We start from the raw sequence: 17,907 nt of genomic DNA, 5'->3' as shown, positions 1-17,907 counted from the left end.
ATTCACAGCCAGAAAACACCTGGGCGGGTAGGCGGGTGAATGTGTGAGTGAGGGGGTTAATGAACGAGTCTCACCTGCACATCACGTACTCTGTTGACTATCGATGTTGAACATCTTTTCATGTGCTTATGGCCCACTTGTTTATCTGTTTTGGAGAACTCAATCCTTCGTCCATTTTTAAATTGGGATTTTTATTTTATTTTATTGCTGAGTTGAAGTTTGAAGTCCATTTTATCTTTTCTGTTTTGTTGCTGTGCCTTTGCATCATTCAAAAAACCTTTGCCTAATCCAAGGCCATGAAGATTTATCCTCAGGCTTTGTTTGAAGAGGTTTATAGTTTTATCTCTTAGGTTTAGGTCTTCAATCCATTTTTGAGTTAACTTTTATATATAGTGTGAGGTAGGGGTCCAACTTGATTCTTTTGCTTGTGGATATCCATTTGTTGAAAAGACTGCCCCCCCCCCCAATTTTCTTGACATCTTTGTTGAAATCAGTTGGTCATAAATATTGTGAGGATTTAGTCCCCAACTCTCAGTTCTAGTCTATTGGTCTGTCCTAATGCCAGTACCACACTGGTTTGTTTATTGTAGTTTTGTAGTAAGTTTTGAAGCCAGGAATTGTGAGTGCTCCAACTTTGTTCTTCATTTTCAATATTGTTTTGGCTACTCCAGGCCCCTTGGGCTTCCATGTGAATTTTAGGGTCCAGCTTGTCAGTTTCTGCCAAAAAGCCAGCTGGGATTTTGATTGTATTGAATCTACCGATCACTTTGGGGGGTATTGCCATCTTAACAATATTTCTTTTCAATCCATGAGCATGGGATGTCTTTTCATTAATTTGGGTTAATCCAAGTAATTTTAATCCCAGTGTTTTAGAAATGAGGGATTGAAGAGGTTCTGCCCGTGAAGATTCTGGAGAAGAGGATCTGATAGGAGGTACTCAGTTAATATATGTGGATGGAATGAATGAATGGAAGAACTGCCTTAAAATAGTATTCCTTCTAAGGACAATGCTTATGAGTTACTGATGGAAAAAAGGTGTTGGGATACTAAGATTTGTGTGTGTGGGCCTGTAGACTCTAGATTTTCCTAACCAGGTAAAGCTGAGGATATGGATCCTGGGTTGATAAGATCAACAGGTGGCCTCAGGGTTGGGGAGGCTCGTTTGGAAGTGGATACTGTCATTGCCTTTTCTGAGAAGAGCATTTCATGCTGAAATTAACAGACATTCTGGGTTACTTGAACAAATAGAGGCAAAGGTTTGCGAGAGTGGAATTTAGTATTGCTTTGTGAACCTTTAGATGTCACCCAAAAGAGATTAGGTCAGAAGCTTCATGCCAAAATAAGAGGCTTGTTCATCTCCTTAATAGAAACCCTTGGATGTCTTTCTTTTAACCCCCAAAGATTTTCTGAGAGAGGGACGGAGAGAAACACTGATGTGAGAGCAAAACATCAATGAGCTGCCTCCTGCACACCCCCTACAGGGGATCCAGCCTGCAAACTAGACACGTGCTCTGTACAGGAATTGAACTGGCAACCCCCAGGTGCACAGGGTGATGCCCAGCTAACTGAGTCACACTGGTCAGGGCCCAATGTCTTTTCTTGTCGATTTTCTCAGTGGTCTTTATTAGGATCCTGCATTTCAGGTGTTGCGCAGTTGACTCCCAACAAGCCAGCTGGTGCCCATTTCCTACACAGGCTGGCCCAAGAGGCTGTGGGCAGCTGCAGCTTTTCCAGCTTGATTTGGCAAGCGGCTAGAGGAGGTCGGAATTAAGGTCCTTGGGAACGGCGGCTCCTTGTGCCTCTTCTTTCGAGGTGTTATCTGTCATTTGCTTTGTCATTTTCTGAGACGTCTCAGCCACCATCGAGATCCAGCTGGGCTTGTTTTTTCCATAGATTAGAGAAGCGCTTCTCGCAATGGGAATGTGCTTTGGGAAGCATGGGAAGGTGGGCTTATTTCAGTCATGTAGGAGCTTTGTGACTCTGGCTAGACTGGCCCAACTTTTTTACTTCCGAGAGAGACGTCCTTGTGGCCAGCGAGGCCAGAGGCCTGGCTCAGTGGCTGTGTGTACCTGCCATTCCTGAGTGGGAGGGGAGAGGCCTATTTGGGCTCCTGGAATTTTTGTTTCTTTTTCCCCCCAGTTCTTCCCCAAATAAGCTAGTCCTCTGAGGTGCACCCTTCACCTCTGGTTTTATCCTTGGAGATTGGCCCCTGTGCTGCCCTCTTTGTACCTGAGTTGAGGCTCTGAGTCAGCCTCCTGGTGGCTCATGTGATGATTTTTTTAAAAATTTATCTTTATTATTGAAAGTATTACAGTATTACATCCCCCATTCATGTTGTGATGATTTGAAGAGTGAGTTGTTGCCCAGCTGGTGTGGCTCAGTGGTTGAGCTTCGACCTACAAACCAGTAGGTCGCTGGTTTGATTCCCGGTCAGGGCACATGCCTGGATTTCGGGCTTCATCCCCAGTAGGGGGCGTGCAGGAGGCAGCTGATCGGTGACTCTCATCGATGTTTCTATCTCTGTCTCTCCCTTCCTCTCTCTAAAATTAATAAAAACATTTAAAAAATAAAACAGCAAAGAGTGGATTGTTAACAGGCGGTGTATTCTGCATCAGCATGTCTTCTGGGCAGTGAAGAGAGGGAGAAACCATCCTGTTTTCCATTCCCTGGAAGTACATGTGTTTCACTGCACCTCTGGTTGGTGCCTGTCATAGGGTGTCAAGGCACTAGCTGTGAACCTCTCCCGGGGGCGTGTGGACTTGAGGGGGCTCTCACCCTTTGCCTGCACATCTGCTGTAATCGTAGTGTTCAGAGCACAGCTTGAGGGTAGGCCCACCCTCGGCTGGCTCTCTGACCTTGGGCAAGTCACTCTCCAGCTCTGGTTTCCTCATCTGAACAACAGCATCTCATTGGGTGATTATTGGGAAAATTAGGTAATATCAAATGTAAAATATGAGCACAGTAGTGCGCACTCAGCAGAGAGCCGCCTTCTCTGCTGCACCGTCCTGTCCTCGCTCAGTTTTCAGGTCCATGGTCCCTATGTTCCGTTCTCAAATCCAGAGGCTCTGAAAACTGATCTTTTTTCTTTTTTTAACTGCTCCTCTGGCAGCAAGACCTGACCTGAGTAACATGTAGGCCGATTTGGCGTTATCTCTGCAGGATGTGCAACTCGGGGGCGCCCAGGCCTTCCTGGGGTGTTGTGTAAGGACAGTGCAGGGAGGCCCGCGAGTCCCTTCGCTGCTCGAAGGGGGAGTAACTGGTGTTGGGGCAGCTACCCAGAGGTGGGTGGGCATGACTGAGCCTGGCGTGGCTTTGTGGGAGATGAGGACCCAGGGGCCAGTGGAGCCGGGTCTAGTGGCCCCCTTCCCCTTGTGAGTTCAGAGCAAGTTGAGCCTGATTAAGATCAGAGCAGCAGGGCCTTGTGGAGTGGGCCCCACAGCTGTTGGAGGCCTTGCCTTCTCCTCAAATGCTGCAGGCTGCTGGGAAAATAAACCTGAGGGAAGGATCCACTCAGGTGTCAGTACCCAAAGGTGCGTGTGGGTTGGGGCACGTGAGATTTTCAGCTCTCTGCAGGGGCCACTAAGAGCGGAAGAAAATAGGTGAGGGTGAGGTTTTCTTCACAGAGCGAGGACTGTTTTTCTTCCTGATGTGATTGTACGTTTCTAGGAAGCCCCCGTGGTGTTGGAGTTGTTGTGTGTGTTGTGGGAGGGTAAGGAGGACCCCAGCACCTTTGTGGTACAGTATAGCCATGCCTCTGGGCCGGGAGCTAACAAGAAGCTGGGATTTTGTTTAGGGATCCAAGTGTGACAAGCAATTAACATGCAAAGGTTGGGCCTGGACTGAAGCTTGGTGAGTTGGCTGAGAAGGGGCTTTGCGCATCTCCTGCCATTTAGATCAGATAGTTTTGGGATGAGTCTTGGTCTCCCTGACAGAGGGATGAACCATTTTCCAGCAAACTCGTGCCACTCGATAAGACACTCCACCGTCCTGGGACTTCCCTCTTCCAGGTGGGCAGGGGACCTCAGCAGACAATCCCCCAGGGGCTGACCAGGAGCTCCAGTATGGCTTGTCATTTTCAGGAGGCTCTCGGGCTGGTGGCCAGGGTGTGAGGACCTCCAAGTGGGACCTGTCGCCCGGCTTGCTTACTGTTTAGTATTTAATCTCCCCATCTCTGTTTCCTTCCGAGTCACGGGGTAGGAAGGATTTGGGGCCCATTTAGAGAAGGTCTCAGGAATCAAGGTTCCTTCGGGTTACTGTCTTCTTCTGGAGTCGGTTTGGCTTATTGAGTGTGTCCCGTGTGCCCATTGTCTTGTCGAAGGACAATGGTGACAAGACAGCCTTGATAACTGCCTTCCTGAGCCCCTGTCTGAAGGGAAGGCCTGCAGTTACGATAAGTGCCTGCCATGAGGGGGCCCGGGCAGGGCAGTCCGGGGAGGGGCTGCCGGAAGAAAGCAGTGTGTGAGCTGGGCCTGCAGGATGAGTAGGCGTTAGCCCCGTGGAGCGGGGAGGGTGTGCCTGGCACAGGGAACAGGCTGCGTGTGTGGCCCTGCGTGGCCTCTCTGGGGAAGCGCTGTCGCGGGGCCACCGGAGGGTCCTGAGCCAGGGCATGCTGCCCTCAGAAGCTGGAGTGGCCTGTGTTAGGTTCCTGGGGCTGCCCTATGAAGTACCACAAACTGGGTGGCTTAAAGGACACACAGTTTAATTCTTTCTCAGCTCTGGAGACCTGAAGTCCGATATCAAGGTGTGGACAGGGCTCTGCTTGCTCGGAAGGCCTCAGGGGAGGCTCCTTCCTGCCTCTTCCAGCCTCTGGCTCTGATTGCCATTTTTTGGCTCCTGGAGGCATCACTCCAGTCTTCTCCCTGTGTCTTCACATAGGATCTCTCTGTGCCTGTGTCCAAATTTTCCCCCTTTCGTGAGGACACCGGTCATGTTGGGTTAGGGCCCATCCCATGACTTGGCTTTAACTGGGTTACCTCTGTAAAGACCCTGTTTGCAAGTAAGGTCCCCTTCTGAGGTCAACGCTAACATACCTTTGGAGGGAGGTGGGTACAAGTCAACCTGCGATCGACGCTGTCTGCTGGGGCCCGGCCGGCAGGCAGCCTCACTCACCAGTCCCGTGTGTCGTCCTGCAGAACCGAGCCATAGGGCGGCCCAAGGGGAAGCTGGGCCCCGCCTCCGCGGTGAAGTTGGCCGCCAACCGGACCACGGCGGGAGCTCGCCGGCGCCGGACGCGATGCCGCAAGTGCGAGGCCTGCCTGCGGACCGAGTGCGGAGAGTGCCACTTCTGCAAGGACATGAAGAAGTTCGGGGGCCCCGGGCGGATGAAGCAGAGCTGCATCATGCGGCAGTGCATCGCGGTGAGTGGGCAGGGGCTCCCCGCGCTCCAGCCCCCGCCGGCGTGGAGGTGGCGCCCTCTCTTTCTCCAGGCCCCGGCCCCCTCTGCAATAGATCCTACCTCCCTCTGGGCCAGGCCTGTTTGTTCCTCTGCCTGCTGGTCTGCCTGGTCTCTCAGCTTAAAGAGCACGTTCCCGCAGCAGAAACTCCTGTGCAAAGAAAGGGGCTCAGATGGGTGCTGTTTTCAAATTCCACGGGGCAGGACTTCCTGCCCTGGGCTCAGGCTCCTTGAGCTTCATCGTCTGATGCTCTTACAGCTCCTTCCTTCCCCAGATGACCCGGTGCTTTGAAGTCCCTGCCATTAAAGAGGGACTATCCTGTCTGTGACCCTGTGGCCAGCATTTATGATCCTGTTGGTGCTGGCCCTCCCTCCCTTCCTTCCTGTCCTACCTTCAAAGTCAGGGGTCTGGGTGGAAGGTCAGGGCTCCTCCTGGAGGGGCTGGTTCGGATAAAGAGGACTGATTTATGGTGTTCGGGAGCTGGGCTGCTGCACGGCCTGGCAGGCCCCTCCAAACTTCCTGCATCCCCTTGCCCCGGGTCTTGCGGGAAGACAGGTCAGTGGGCCAGGACTGTGACAACTTGGGGTGTCCTGCAGTCTGCCTGTGCATGCTGCACACAGCCACAAACTCTGCTTTCCCTGGGGTGCTCCGGGGCCCTCCGTGTGGGGGCAGTGATCTCCTGCCCGCTCCTGTGGGAAAGCAGCCTCCGGAGGGACAGGATCCAGGGCGTGTTCCTCCCAAGGCATCCTTGAGCGTTTCTCTGAGGCTCCTGGGCCCTCCAGGCCCAGGGGCACCTTCCCCTTCTCCGTTCACACATACACACTGTTCGTGTTTTGTGTGGGTTTTTTTTGTTTCTTTTATTGTTAAAAAATACATCACAAAGTTTATAATTTTAACTTGTTTTTCGGCAAAATATATTTTTGTACTATATTTGATTACGGATGTATAAAAGAGGTATTTTTTGCATAAGAAACATTTTATTCATACTAAAAGTTGATAAGTTTCAATAATTTGTCAATATATTTTCACTTTTTAAATTTTATTTTATTGTTAATTGTGCTTATTTCCTAAACAAGCAAAAAGCCACTCCCCAGTCCACATAACCAAATAAACAGATGTCTCAGTTTCAGTGCACAAATAAAACATTTTTCTTGTGATCGAACAGATGGTTTTTGTTGTTCATCAATTTTTTTTGGTTTTTTATTTTTACCTAATTTTTTATTAAAAAGGTTTTTTTGGGGGGGGATGGATTTCTTTTTACAGTTGACATTCAATATTATTTTGTATTGGTTTCAGGTGTACAGCACAGTGGTTAGACAGCTGTATACTTTACAAAGTGTTCCTCCTGGTATTTCCAGTACCCACCTGGCCCCGTACATAGTTACCACAATATCATTGACTCTACTCCCTCTGCTGTCCTTCACATCCGTGTCATTTTAACCATTTTTAAGTGTACAGTGAAGTCATATTACCTTATGGCCATTGTCGTGAAAGTGATCTCTGGGACTTTTTCATCTCGCCAAATGGAAACTCTGTATTCGTTAAACCACAGCTCCCCTTTCCCCCTCCCCACCCTCCAGCCCCTGGCAGCCACCTTTCTACTTTGTTTCCCAGAGGAACTGCTTCAGAGGTGTGAGTGGAATCAGGCAGGGTTTCTCCTGTGGCTGGCTGTTCTCACTCCGCACAGTCCTCTCTAGGGTCGCCTACGGAGTAGCCTGTGATAGCATTTCCGTCTTTGTAAGGGCTGCCTGATGTTCCATAGTGTGTCACCTATGGCGTGTTCTCCATCCTTTCACCTGTCCAAGGACATTTAAGTTGCTTCCACCTCTTGGCTATTGTGAATGCTGATTGGATAAGCATGGGTGTGCCAGGATCTCTTCAAAGGGCCTGTTTTGCATTCTTTTGGATATATTCCCAGAAGTGGGATTGCTGGGTCCCATGTGATTCTGTTTTTAAGTTTTTGAGGAACCAGGACCATCTCTCCCTCTTTAGCCTTGTTTCCTCTCCCACCCCCTCCCTCCAGCCCAGTGTCCCAGGCCCAGTTAGAGGAACCTGTCTCCGTGGTCGCCGATTCTGTGCGGTTCTGGTGCTGGCCCAGTACCTGGCACAGTCAGTGCAGGGTGAAGGAAACCTCACTTATGTATGTCTCCCCCTCTCTACCCTGATGTGGCTTCTGGAACTGATGGGAAACACAGACTCAGCCTGATTGGGGGGATGGGGGTGCTTCTTACTCTTTTTCCAGCCTTTTGACTTTGCTGGGATGTCTTACCCACCTCTCTTCCTTCCTAGGCCCTTTTCTCTCTTAATGAGCCAGAGCCTCCCTCTTCCTGTAGCAGCCTTCCCTTTGCCCCTTCTCCCTGAGGCTTCCCCCCCAGACTTGATCCCTTCCCACCATCCAGCCCCATCTCCAGCCCCTGGTTCCCCTGCCGGATCTGTGCAGCAGCTTCCCTACCTCTCATCACCTCTTCCACAGTCAGCCGCCCATTCTAGACCAGCGCCCCCAGTCTATCTCACTGCGCTCCCCTCCCCTCCCTTCCCCTCCCCTCCCCTCTCCTCTCTGAGCCCAAGTTCCCCCCAGCCCTGCATGTCCCCCAGCACCCGCCTCAGCTGCTTCCTGTAACCCTTGCTCACGACTTATCCCCGTTTCCCTAGGATTTCAGCGCGATCTGTCTTCATCTCCCCAAACACCTCGAGGAGCAGCTGTCTCCCTCATCACTGCTCCCCTCTCGGCCACTTGCTTCAGGCTTTAGCAGATGTTCGTTAAGTATTTGTTGAACGAATGATGACTCTCTCACCTTAGGTGCTCTGTTTATTTGAATTCCAGTGTTTATGCTATTTTGTAGACTTGGTTACTGGGATGTACAGTAGAGTATCTATCCCCGTTTATCCGAAGCTCCTCTAACTCAGTTCAGTAAAGACTGCCCTGTGTGTTTCCTCTGCATCCCCGGGGTACCAGGTTCTGGGAGCCGGGCGTGTACAGGGGTAGAGTAGGGGGGTTACAGCCTTTAGAAAAAAACCTGGATTTTCATATCTGTTTCAATACTCGTTCTGTTGCGATGTATAAGGAATATCTGGCCTCACTCAGATACGTAGTTGGAAAAGGGAGAAGTGTTTCAATAGTTATTTCGGATCGTCTTGGGTATTTTTTTTCTGGTACTCCTCCAGAACTCAACGGGTGGCAGTTTCTTAACGCTGAATTGTAATGTGGACTCTGAAACTGTATCCGTGAACTCTCGTAGTTACATTAAATTTCATTTGTCTTTCTGGCCCCTGGAATAGCTCATTTGCTCATGGATGATGTTGTAACATCACACATTAGCCATTTGGAAAATACTGGCTCACTGAATTAGTGGTGCAAAGCATTATACTATGTTTTAAAAACAACCACCACCAAACCACATTTGCTAACACCACTTTTCTCATGAGGAACGTCTTTGAGTATTGGTCTTCCGAGTAAGATGATGTTCTGGAGAAGGCAGCCAGTTGAGCCCTCAGTTGGTCACGTGAGCGCTTCTGCTTCAGATAACCATCGCTGGGCAGGCGGCAGAAGCACTTTGCATATTTCCTGCTTTGTCACACGGAATGGTGACAGGATCAAGGGTCAAGGATCAAGGGTCAACGTTTTAATAAAATTAATCATTTTTACTGCTTTATGAAAGACACTCTTAAATGAACCTGGTGATCTTTTTAATGAGTGCGTGGCCAGGGGTAGCTCAGTGACTGCCAGTGAGTGCCCTAGGATCCCTGGCCCAAACTAGTGCCACCACCCAGCAGCACAAACATCAGCGCTGTGAAAAAGGCAGATAGTGTCTCAGTTTTGTTCTGAAAGGAGTTTTGACCTACCTCCCAGACCTCCTCGTGAAGGTCTCAGGGACCCTGGAGTCCATGGCCCAGGCTTTGATACCTGCGGGTGAGACGCAGCCTCAGCCCCCACAGGTCTGGACTCACGCCCCACTGCCTTCAGGTCTTTCCTCAAATGTGAGGCCCTGGCCTCCCCGTTTTAGATCAGCCCACCTCTCACCCTCGCCCCGGCCCCGCTGACCTCTGCTCTCCCCGGCTCCAGCCAGTGCTGCCCCACACGGCCGTGTGCCTCGTGTGCGGCGAGGCGGGGAAGGAGGACACCGTGGAGGAAGAAGAAGGCAAGTTTAACCTCATGCTCATGGAGTGCTCCATCTGCAACGAAATCATCCACCCTGGATGCCTTAAGGTGAGGGCCCCTGCAGGGATCGGGCGGTGCTGACGCTCGGTGGGGGCAGGGGCAGCGTGGCTTCCTCCCATGGAGGACCCGGGTCCAGGGGACAGTGTGATTGTGTGCGTTAGATGATGGGCTGAGGGCAGCAAGGGTCCGGAGTAGCCCAGACGCGCGCCTCTCAGAACTCCAGAGCGTTCCCAGAGCCTCACTCCTGGCCAGAGGGAGACTCTGGGTGGGTGCTCAGGCTGCTCGCCAGAACCCTGGCCAGGTGCGGGCAGGTCCCGTAACAACGGGGTTGTGCTCCCAAGTGCTGGGAGCCTGCCCTTGGAGTTAAGGGCAGGGCTGCCTCCTGGCACCCGCCATGCTGTACCTGCCCGTCTTGGGCAGCAGGTTCTTCCTTTGAAAGGAAGAGGCCTCTCTGGGCTGGCGCACAGCTTCTGTTCCAAGAGAATGTCAACACACCTGGCACCTCCTGTCAGCCCAGGTGTCAGCCGGTGTGGATCTATGTTTTGAAGAGATCAGGGAGGTCCTGCCCCGGATGGTACCTCAGCCCCGAGTGTCCCCTTTCCTTGGGTGGCTGTAGCAGGGTCTGTTTTGACACTCACCCGCCCCCCCCACACACACACCCACACTCCCTGTTCTGAAGGGGATGCTGTGGTATTCCCCTGGCTTTGGAAGTCAGACCTGCCACCTCTTAATTGTCTGGTTACTTCTCTCTCCCCCGGATCAGAAGTCCACCAGGGCAGGGACTTGCTCACACCCAGCACCACCCATACAGGTGCTACCGGGTGACTGAATTCAGAGTCACCTGTCTTACCCACTCTTGTTTTCTTTTGGCCAAAGATGGGGTGCAGGTGGCATTTGGGGTGGGGGGAGGGGGTGTGAATGCTCCTGGCAGGGGCGGCCTCTCCCACGCCCTCCCTGCTTGCTGACTGGCCTGTCCCTCGCAGATTAAGGAGTCAGAGGGCGTAGTCAACGACGAGCTTCCAAACTGCTGGGAGTGTCCAAAGTGTAACCACGCTGGCAAGACCGGGAAAGTGAGTGTCGGGCTCCCAGTCCCAGGGGTCAGCCCGGGAGGGACGGACCTTGGCCTTGCCAGTGCGCCCTGTGCCCACACGGTGGGGCGCTCAGAGCTCAGGGAGGGGGGCCCTCGTCCAAAGATATACAGTTCGCTTGTACCTTCTCTCTTTTTGGCCTACAAGCAAAAGCGTGGCCCGGGCTTTAAGTACGCCTCCAACCTGCCCGGCTCCCTGCTCAAGGAGCAGAAGATGAACCGCGACAACAAGGACGGCCAGGAGTCGGCCAAGCGGAGGAGCGAGTGCGAGGAGGCCCCGCGGCGCAGGTCGGACGAGCACCCCAAGAAGGTGCCCCCGGAGAGCATCCTGCGCCGAAAGTCGGACGATGTGCACCTGAGGAGGAAGCGGAAATACGAGAAGCCCCAAGAGCCGAGCGGACGCAAGCGAGTACGCGTGGGAGGCCGTGGGAGGCCGTGGGAGGGGCGGGCCCTCCGCCTGGCGCGCGGCCCGCGGGTGTGCGGCGCGGGCGCGTGGCGCCGGCTCGCGGCGCAGCGGGGAGACCCGGGACCCTGGCCTCTGGCTGCCCTGCGCAGGTCACCTAAGTCCTGAGAGCCCCGCCCGGCAGGAGGGAGGGGACCAGCCAGTCACTGTCTTCCCACCCCTTTAGGCCTCCACGCTGCAGACGTCCCCTGGTTCCTCCTCTCACCTCTCGCCAAGGCCCCCCCTGGGCAGCAGCCTCAGCTCCTGGTGGAGATCCAGTCTCACTTACTTCCAGCAGCAGGTGCTCCCACGGCGCCCCACCCTCCCCCCCGGAGCCCTGGGGACTTGCGAGCCCCAGGCCACCCCCCACCCCCGCCCCCCTGGTTCCCCAGCCCATTGCCAGGGCTCCCAAGCGCCTGCCCCCCCAGCTTCCCGGGTCTCAGCCCCAGATCGCTGGCCCTCTCGCGGTCCTGGCGCGGGGCCTGGGAAGCCCTGCGGGTCTGGGGAACCTCGGAGGATCTGCTCCGCCCACCGGCCCTTCCAGCAGCAGCCACGAGGTGGCGGCCGGTCGCCTTCTCCCCGCTCTGGCCATTAAGGCTCTGCTGGCAGCCCCACGGGCCCTGCCTGTCTCCAGGACTGGCGCCCAGGGCCAAGTCCCACCTGGACCTGAACGGGCCACTGCCTATCTCCGGGTCTGTCCGAGGGTGGGAGGCCCCTTGGGCGGGAACCATTGGGCCACACTCCTCTACGACCACCTGCCTTCTCAAAACCGGCAGGCAGGGCCCTCCCATCTGTTGGAGCGGGTTTGTGGGGACGGTGCCCCGCCAGCCCCTACTCTAGAGACCGTGGACTGGTGGTGGGGTTGGGTGTAGAGGGAACCAAATCCCTCGAGCCCCGGGAGCAAGCTCTGCATGCTTTCTTCCCTGTGACAGCTAAAACCTGGCAAAGAAGATAAGCTTTTCAGGAAAAAGGTACCACCTGCCCCCCCCTCCCCTCCCCTCGCCTCCCTTCCCCTCCGGCCTGGGGCAGGGTCCCGGGAGGAAGGTGGGGCTGGGTGGGCTGAGCGCAGCCCTGTGACCGCCCCCGCCCGCCCCGTCCATCCTCAGCGGCGGTCCTGGAAGAATGCGGAGGACCGGATGGCTCTAGCCAACAAGCCACTGCGGCGCTTCAAGCAGGAACCGGAGGACGACCTGCCCGAGGCGCCCCCCAAGAGCAGGGAGAGCGACCACTCCCGCTCCAGCTCCCCCACAGCCGGACCCAGCACCGAGGGCGCCGAGGGCCCCGACGAGAAGAAGAGGGTGAAGGTGCGGCGGAAACGGCGGCTCCCCAACAAGGAGCTGAGCAAGGAGCTGAGCAAGGAGCTGAACCAGGAGATCCAGAAGACGGAGAGCAGCCTGGCCAGCGAGAACCACCAGCCCATCAAATCGGAGCCCGAGAGTGAGAACGAGGAGCCCAAGCGGCCCCCGGGCCTCTGCGAGCGTCCCCACCGCTTCAGCAAGGGGCTCAATGGCACGACCCGGGAGCTGCGCCACCAGCTGGGGCCCGGCCTGCGCAGCCCCCCGCGAGTCATCTCCCGCCCCCCTCCCTCCGTGTCCCCGCCCAAGTGCATCCAGATGGAGCGACACGTGATCCGGCCGCCGCCCATCAGCCCCCCACCGGACTCGCTGCCCCTGGATGACGGGGCGGCCCACGTCATGCACAGGGAGGTGTGGATGGCCGTCTTCAGCTACCTCAGCCACCAAGACCTATGCGTCTGCATGCGGGTCTGCAGGACCTGGAACCGCTGGTGAGGGGGCACTGGCCCAGCTGGGGCCAGGAGTCCGGTGCCCGGCCCTGGGCTAAGTTTTAGGCTAGACCAGGGATGGCGGGTGGGTGGGCACGCCGGCCTCATTTGAGTCACACTGGTCTTGCGCCCCTAAGCCCAGTCCAGCTTAGTTACCCTCAAAGAGCTCAGGCAGCCACAGCCGTCCTAGATATAGGCCTGGACTTTTCAAAAGAGGTGAAACCTATTTGGTTTCCTGATTTAGCTCCTTGGAACAGGAACTCAGGACCAGGTCCCTGTCCTTACAAGTGTGAGCCCGGCCCTGACTGGTGTGGCTCAGTGGTTAGAGTGTTTGCCTGCACACCAGGGGGTCATTGGGTTTGATTCCTGGTCAAGGGTATGTACCTGGGCTGCAGGTTTTCCCTCCCCTCCGGGCCTCTGCAGGAGGCATCCAGTCCATGAATCTCTCTCACATCGATGTTTCTCTTTCTCCCCCTTCCTCCCTCTCTTCTACTCTCTCTGGAAACCAATGGAAAAAAATATCCTCATGTAAAGATTAATGATAACAAAAAAGTGTTAACCCAGGTTATTAAGAGCAAGGGTACCAGTTACTGACCTTAATCCCAACTTTGGTATTTCCTAGCTTTCTGGCCCAGTTACTGACCTTCATTGAGGATGGGTGTGGGTATGATTGATGCCTGGTGCCTGGGCTTGTTGAGAAATAGTGTGTAGAGGGTCCATAATTCCTGCATTAAGTACTTCATGGATAATAGGTGCCAGCACCTTCCAGGGAGCCCCTGTGGCAGTCACAGCAGAGGTGCCCAGGTACAGGGAGAGAAGGGTCCAGAGGGTAGAGTAAGGAGCATATCCCTAAGCTTGGAATGTGGGGAGTCACCACGACCATGCTGAGGGCTCCACAAGTGAGCCCCCGATGCTGACCGCACCCACTCTGCTGGGCCCCGCCTCTAGGTGCTGTGATAAGCGGTTATGGACCCGCATTGACCTGAACCACTGCAAGTCCATCACGCCCTTGATGCTGAGTGGCATCATCCGGCGACAGCCTGTCTCCCTGGACCTCAGCTGGACCAATATCTCCAAGAAACAGCTGAGTTGGCTCATCAATCGGTTGCCTGGTGAGTGCTTAGCCAGGGACCCCCAATGTGCAGGTGCGGGGCAGGGGCTGGGGTACATCACCTGACCTGCCACCCCTTCTCTGTCCCCCAGGGCTCCGAGACTTGGTGCTGTCGGGCTGCTCGTGGATCGCGGTCTCAGCCCTCTGTAGCTCCAGCTGTCCATTGCTCCGGACCCTGGATGTCCAGTGGGTAGAAGGGCTAAAGGATGCCCAGATGCGGGATCTCCTGTCTCCGCCCACGGATAACCGGCCAGGTGAGCGGCCAGGCCCAGGGCCTGCCCAGGGAGGGCACATGGAGGTGGTGTGACCAAGCTGTGCCGTTGGATCTAGATGTGTAAAGTTTGATGTGGAATCTTCTGATTCTTAAATGTTGGAATTGATTGTGGATTTTATATTTTTTTGGAAAATGCTTGATGGTGAACTGAAACCACTGGTGGTCTCCTAGTGTCCCGTCAGGGTGCTACACTGCCTCTCCCCCCGCCTCCTCAGGTCAGATGGACAATCGGAGCAAGCTCCGGAACATTGTGGAGCTGCGGCTCGCGGGCCTGGACATCACGGACGCCTCCCTGCGCCTCATCATCCGCCACATGCCCCTGCTCTCCAAGCTCCACCTTAGTTACTGTAACCACGTGACCGACCAGTCCATCAACCTGCTCACTGCCGTGGGCACCACCACCCGGGACTCCTTAACTGAAATCAACTTGTCAGGTCAGTTGGGGACACCCATCAAGGACTGCTCAGCACCCCGCGGGGCAAGCTAGGAATTTCACATCTGAGTGCCTGCTATTATAGGGGCCGCATGTTAGATGCTAGGACATACCAGTGATTGAGACAGATATACAGCCTGGTTTAGAGGGGAAACATGTTACAGAAGTTATTACTGGATTTGTCATAATTGCTACCAAAAAAGTACAATTGGTAGCTGAAACCACGCCCCATTGGAGGAGAGCTTGGTGAGCAAGCACAGCCTTCCTTAGGGCACCAGGGGCTGTGCGCTCTCCATTGCTGAGCGCCGGGTGTTTGGGGCCGCCTTCGTTCTGGCTCCATGCTCCCTCCACCTCACAGTGTCCCCTCTTCCCTGCAGACTGCAATAAGGTTACTGACCAGTGCCTGTCCTTCTTCAAACGCTGTGGCAACATCTGTCACATTGACCTGAGGTACTGCAAGCAAGTCACCAAGGAGGGCTGTGAGCAGTTCATAGCAGAAATGTCTGTGAGTGTCCAGTTTGGGCAGGTGGAAGAAAAACTCCTGCAAAAACTGAGTTAGTCCAAGGACTGGTGTGTAAATATGGGGTGGCTGCGGGGGAGGGGGGTCTGGGGCCAGGGGAGGGTAAAAGACTTTACAGAAACTAGGGCTTTTATTTTCAACTCGGAACTTTGGAACACAGACCACAGAACATTTTGCAAGTCTTGCCAAGGGCAAAGCCGTTCCACCGCCCGTTGTGGGCATGAGCGAGCCGGACACGTTCCTTTGGTCTTTCTGAATTGTAGCTGCACTGCTTTCTGGACCATGTCTAAGGCGGCCTTAGAAGACATTCCTGTTGGAGAGGGGGATGAACTTTGGAGAAAATTCTCTCACTGAAGCATGAGCTTAGGAGTTTTTCTTGTGTTTTTTTTTTTTTTGGTGGTGGTGTTTTGTTTGGGACACCTCGTTCCTTGCAACTCCAGGGTTTTTGGTGTCAACATGAAGTGGACCACACATCACAGCCGCCGTCTTGATGTATTTTGTTTGGTTTTGTTACATCTTACATTATGCAGAATTATTTTTGTACAAATTGTTTAAAAGTTATTTATGCGAGGTTTGAATGCATACCAGTGTTTTTATTGTTTTATGATTGCCAACTTTCCTGGTTTCCTTAAGGTAGGAGAGAAGTTAACCTGTACTTCATCTACACAAACAATCCATTTACACATATGCCCAAGATCTGGCAAAGCGGGCTGAAACCTCCCAGTTAAGAGCATGTTTACCTGGAAGCTGAGAGCCTGCTTTGTACGTTAAGAAGTTACATAAGCATGTTGTGCATATATGTAAATTAGTCAAAGTAAGACACTTTGCCAAGTTTCCTCTGTATAGAATTCACCTTTTTCTCAAAAAAAAAATTTTAAAGTTCAGACTTCAGCCTTTGCACTCAGGAGGGTTTTGTTCCCAGCATGAGCTCTTGTACTCTACATAGATCTAATTTATACAGTGAGTCAAGAAGTAGAATAAATGACCCAACATAGCCTTTCTTTTTACCTTTTCTCTCTCCTCTGAAGTGTGCATTGAGTTCCCGTTTCAGGTTTATAACACGGCTGTTTCCCAGTTGTAAAGTTATGCATTCATAAGTGCCATTGTTGTAAGGTGTTGTTTTCCTAGACCTTCCCTGACGCGGTTTTACCTTTGTTGAATTTGTATAAACAATTGTACAAAAAACCCTGGCTCTTGGACTTTGAGGGTTTCTGTTCTAGGAGTGGGCTAGACATTTGATTGGAAAGCCCAAGGGCACTGATCTCAACACTATATACATTGTTTTGAAGCCAAACAAGCTATAATTTCTTACTCGTCTGAGAAATTGCAGTGACCCCTTAGTACGTGATTTCCCTCCGCATCTTTGGAAAGAGACCTTACAGTTTATGGTTAATAAATGATGGTGAGCAAGAACTGCTACACCAGTGGCCACTTGGTGTTTCCACTGCCAAAGGTGGGGGGCTGTGGAGTCCATTTCCTCAACCTCCCATCGGAGACAACTCGGCCCACATCCTGTGCTTAGTAGCCTTGGGCCAGGGTGGCTGGAGCTGTCTGGTTATGAGGTAGCTTACCCAGGTGGCAGACAGAAACTAGTAGGAAGTAATTTTACATCGCAGAATTGTTTTTGCCGACAGGGCCCTGCAACCTTGTACGCAAATGCAAAACTGCTCTAGTGAATCTGAAAATGGAGAACCCAACTTCCTGCTTCAGTGATCAGTAGCAACATAAGACTTGGGTCCCCTGGGACAAGCCTTTTCTGCTAATGGTAGTTTTCATATTGCCTGTCCCTCCTCTTTTTATGTGTCACGGCAAAATGGTTTTAGATCCCATCTAGGTTCACGCTTCCTGTTAATCTAAATCCAAAGATCCTTTCTGACTCAAACTGGAGACATCTGAAGCTGTTGCACCCGTTTAGCTCAGGAGATGCACTTAACAGAGGCAAGACTAGTTTAGTGCCCGATGGCTTATTTATAAAACGTGGCTTACCTTTCCGGGCCTGATCATTCATCATGGAGCACTCCACCCCATAAGAGGCCAAGTTTTGGTTTTCTCGACAGCCTGAGTTCTTTGACTTCCAAGTAAGAGTTACCCTGATGTCCAGTAGCAGCACCCTCTTCCTTGGGAATTGTTTTAAGGGTCATACTGGTTTCCAGGTGAACAGTCCTTGGTCTTAGAAGCCCCCGATTGTCCTGTAACATTTCTGAGAGCATGTAGGTTTGCCAAGAGGAGGTGAAGGAGGAGCTGACAGAGCTGGGAAGCCATCACTACCATAGGGACACACCAGAGCCAAGACCCAGCGTCTTGCCAGGATTGAGGCAGGTAACAGGTGAGTTCTCCCTAAGTATACTGAGAAATCCAGCACAGTCTCTGCATAGACCTGTTATTTAGAAGTGAGCTTTAGATAAGGCCAGGTTAAGCTAGATGCTTGCAAATAGCTGCTCTGAGCCCAGAAAACACCTGATGATGTAATGAAAGTACCATAAACCAGGGGTGATGCTTCCTGTGTTGGATCGCAGCTTCTTAACCCAGGAAAGAGGAGAAGCTCCATCCCTCCTTCCTCCAGGGAACCTGGTGTTTACAGAGGACGACACCAAGACACCTCCACAGCATCAAATGACTTCCTTCTATATTGCGAGGACAGGGAAGAGGAGATGTCATTGTATTCCATTTTGGACTTGCAGGATTTTATCCATGATATTATGTAT

The 17,907-nt window shown here is 53.0% G+C and overlaps 1 protein-coding gene across 3 annotated transcripts in view; it reads left to right on the top strand.

The window, feature by feature from the left end:
* Positions 1 to 16,392, top strand: part of KDM2B (lysine demethylase 2B) — a 74,976-nt gene extending 58,584 nt beyond the window's left edge. For all 3 annotated transcript variants that reach the window (XM_081123450.1, XM_081123451.1, XM_081123452.1), the window contains 11 exons: positions 5,133 to 5,357; positions 9,457 to 9,600; positions 10,536 to 10,622; positions 10,788 to 11,048; positions 11,269 to 11,382; positions 12,014 to 12,052; positions 12,188 to 12,867; positions 13,813 to 13,976; positions 14,068 to 14,229; positions 14,465 to 14,683; positions 15,060 to 16,392. In XM_081123450.1, the coding sequence (XP_080979576.1) occupies positions 5,133 to 5,357; positions 9,457 to 9,600; positions 10,536 to 10,622; positions 10,788 to 11,048; positions 11,269 to 11,382; positions 12,014 to 12,052; positions 12,188 to 12,867; positions 13,813 to 13,976; positions 14,068 to 14,229; positions 14,465 to 14,683; positions 15,060 to 15,241 (2,277 nt within the window). In that variant the 3' untranslated portion in view covers positions 15,242 to 16,392. The remainder of the gene's footprint in view (positions 1 to 5,132; positions 5,358 to 9,456; positions 9,601 to 10,535; positions 10,623 to 10,787; positions 11,049 to 11,268; positions 11,383 to 12,013; positions 12,053 to 12,187; positions 12,868 to 13,812; positions 13,977 to 14,067; positions 14,230 to 14,464; positions 14,684 to 15,059) is intronic.
* Positions 16,393 to 17,907: the final 1,515 nt, after the last annotated feature.

Source organism: Miniopterus schreibersii (genome assembly GCF_964146895.1).
Source record: "Miniopterus schreibersii genome assembly, chromosome: 20".
In the NCBI taxonomy this organism is placed as follows: Eukaryota; Metazoa; Chordata; class Mammalia; order Chiroptera; family Miniopteridae; genus Miniopterus; species Miniopterus schreibersii.
Note: the sequence above shows the minus strand (reverse complement) of the source record. Positions and strands in the feature narration are given on the sequence as shown.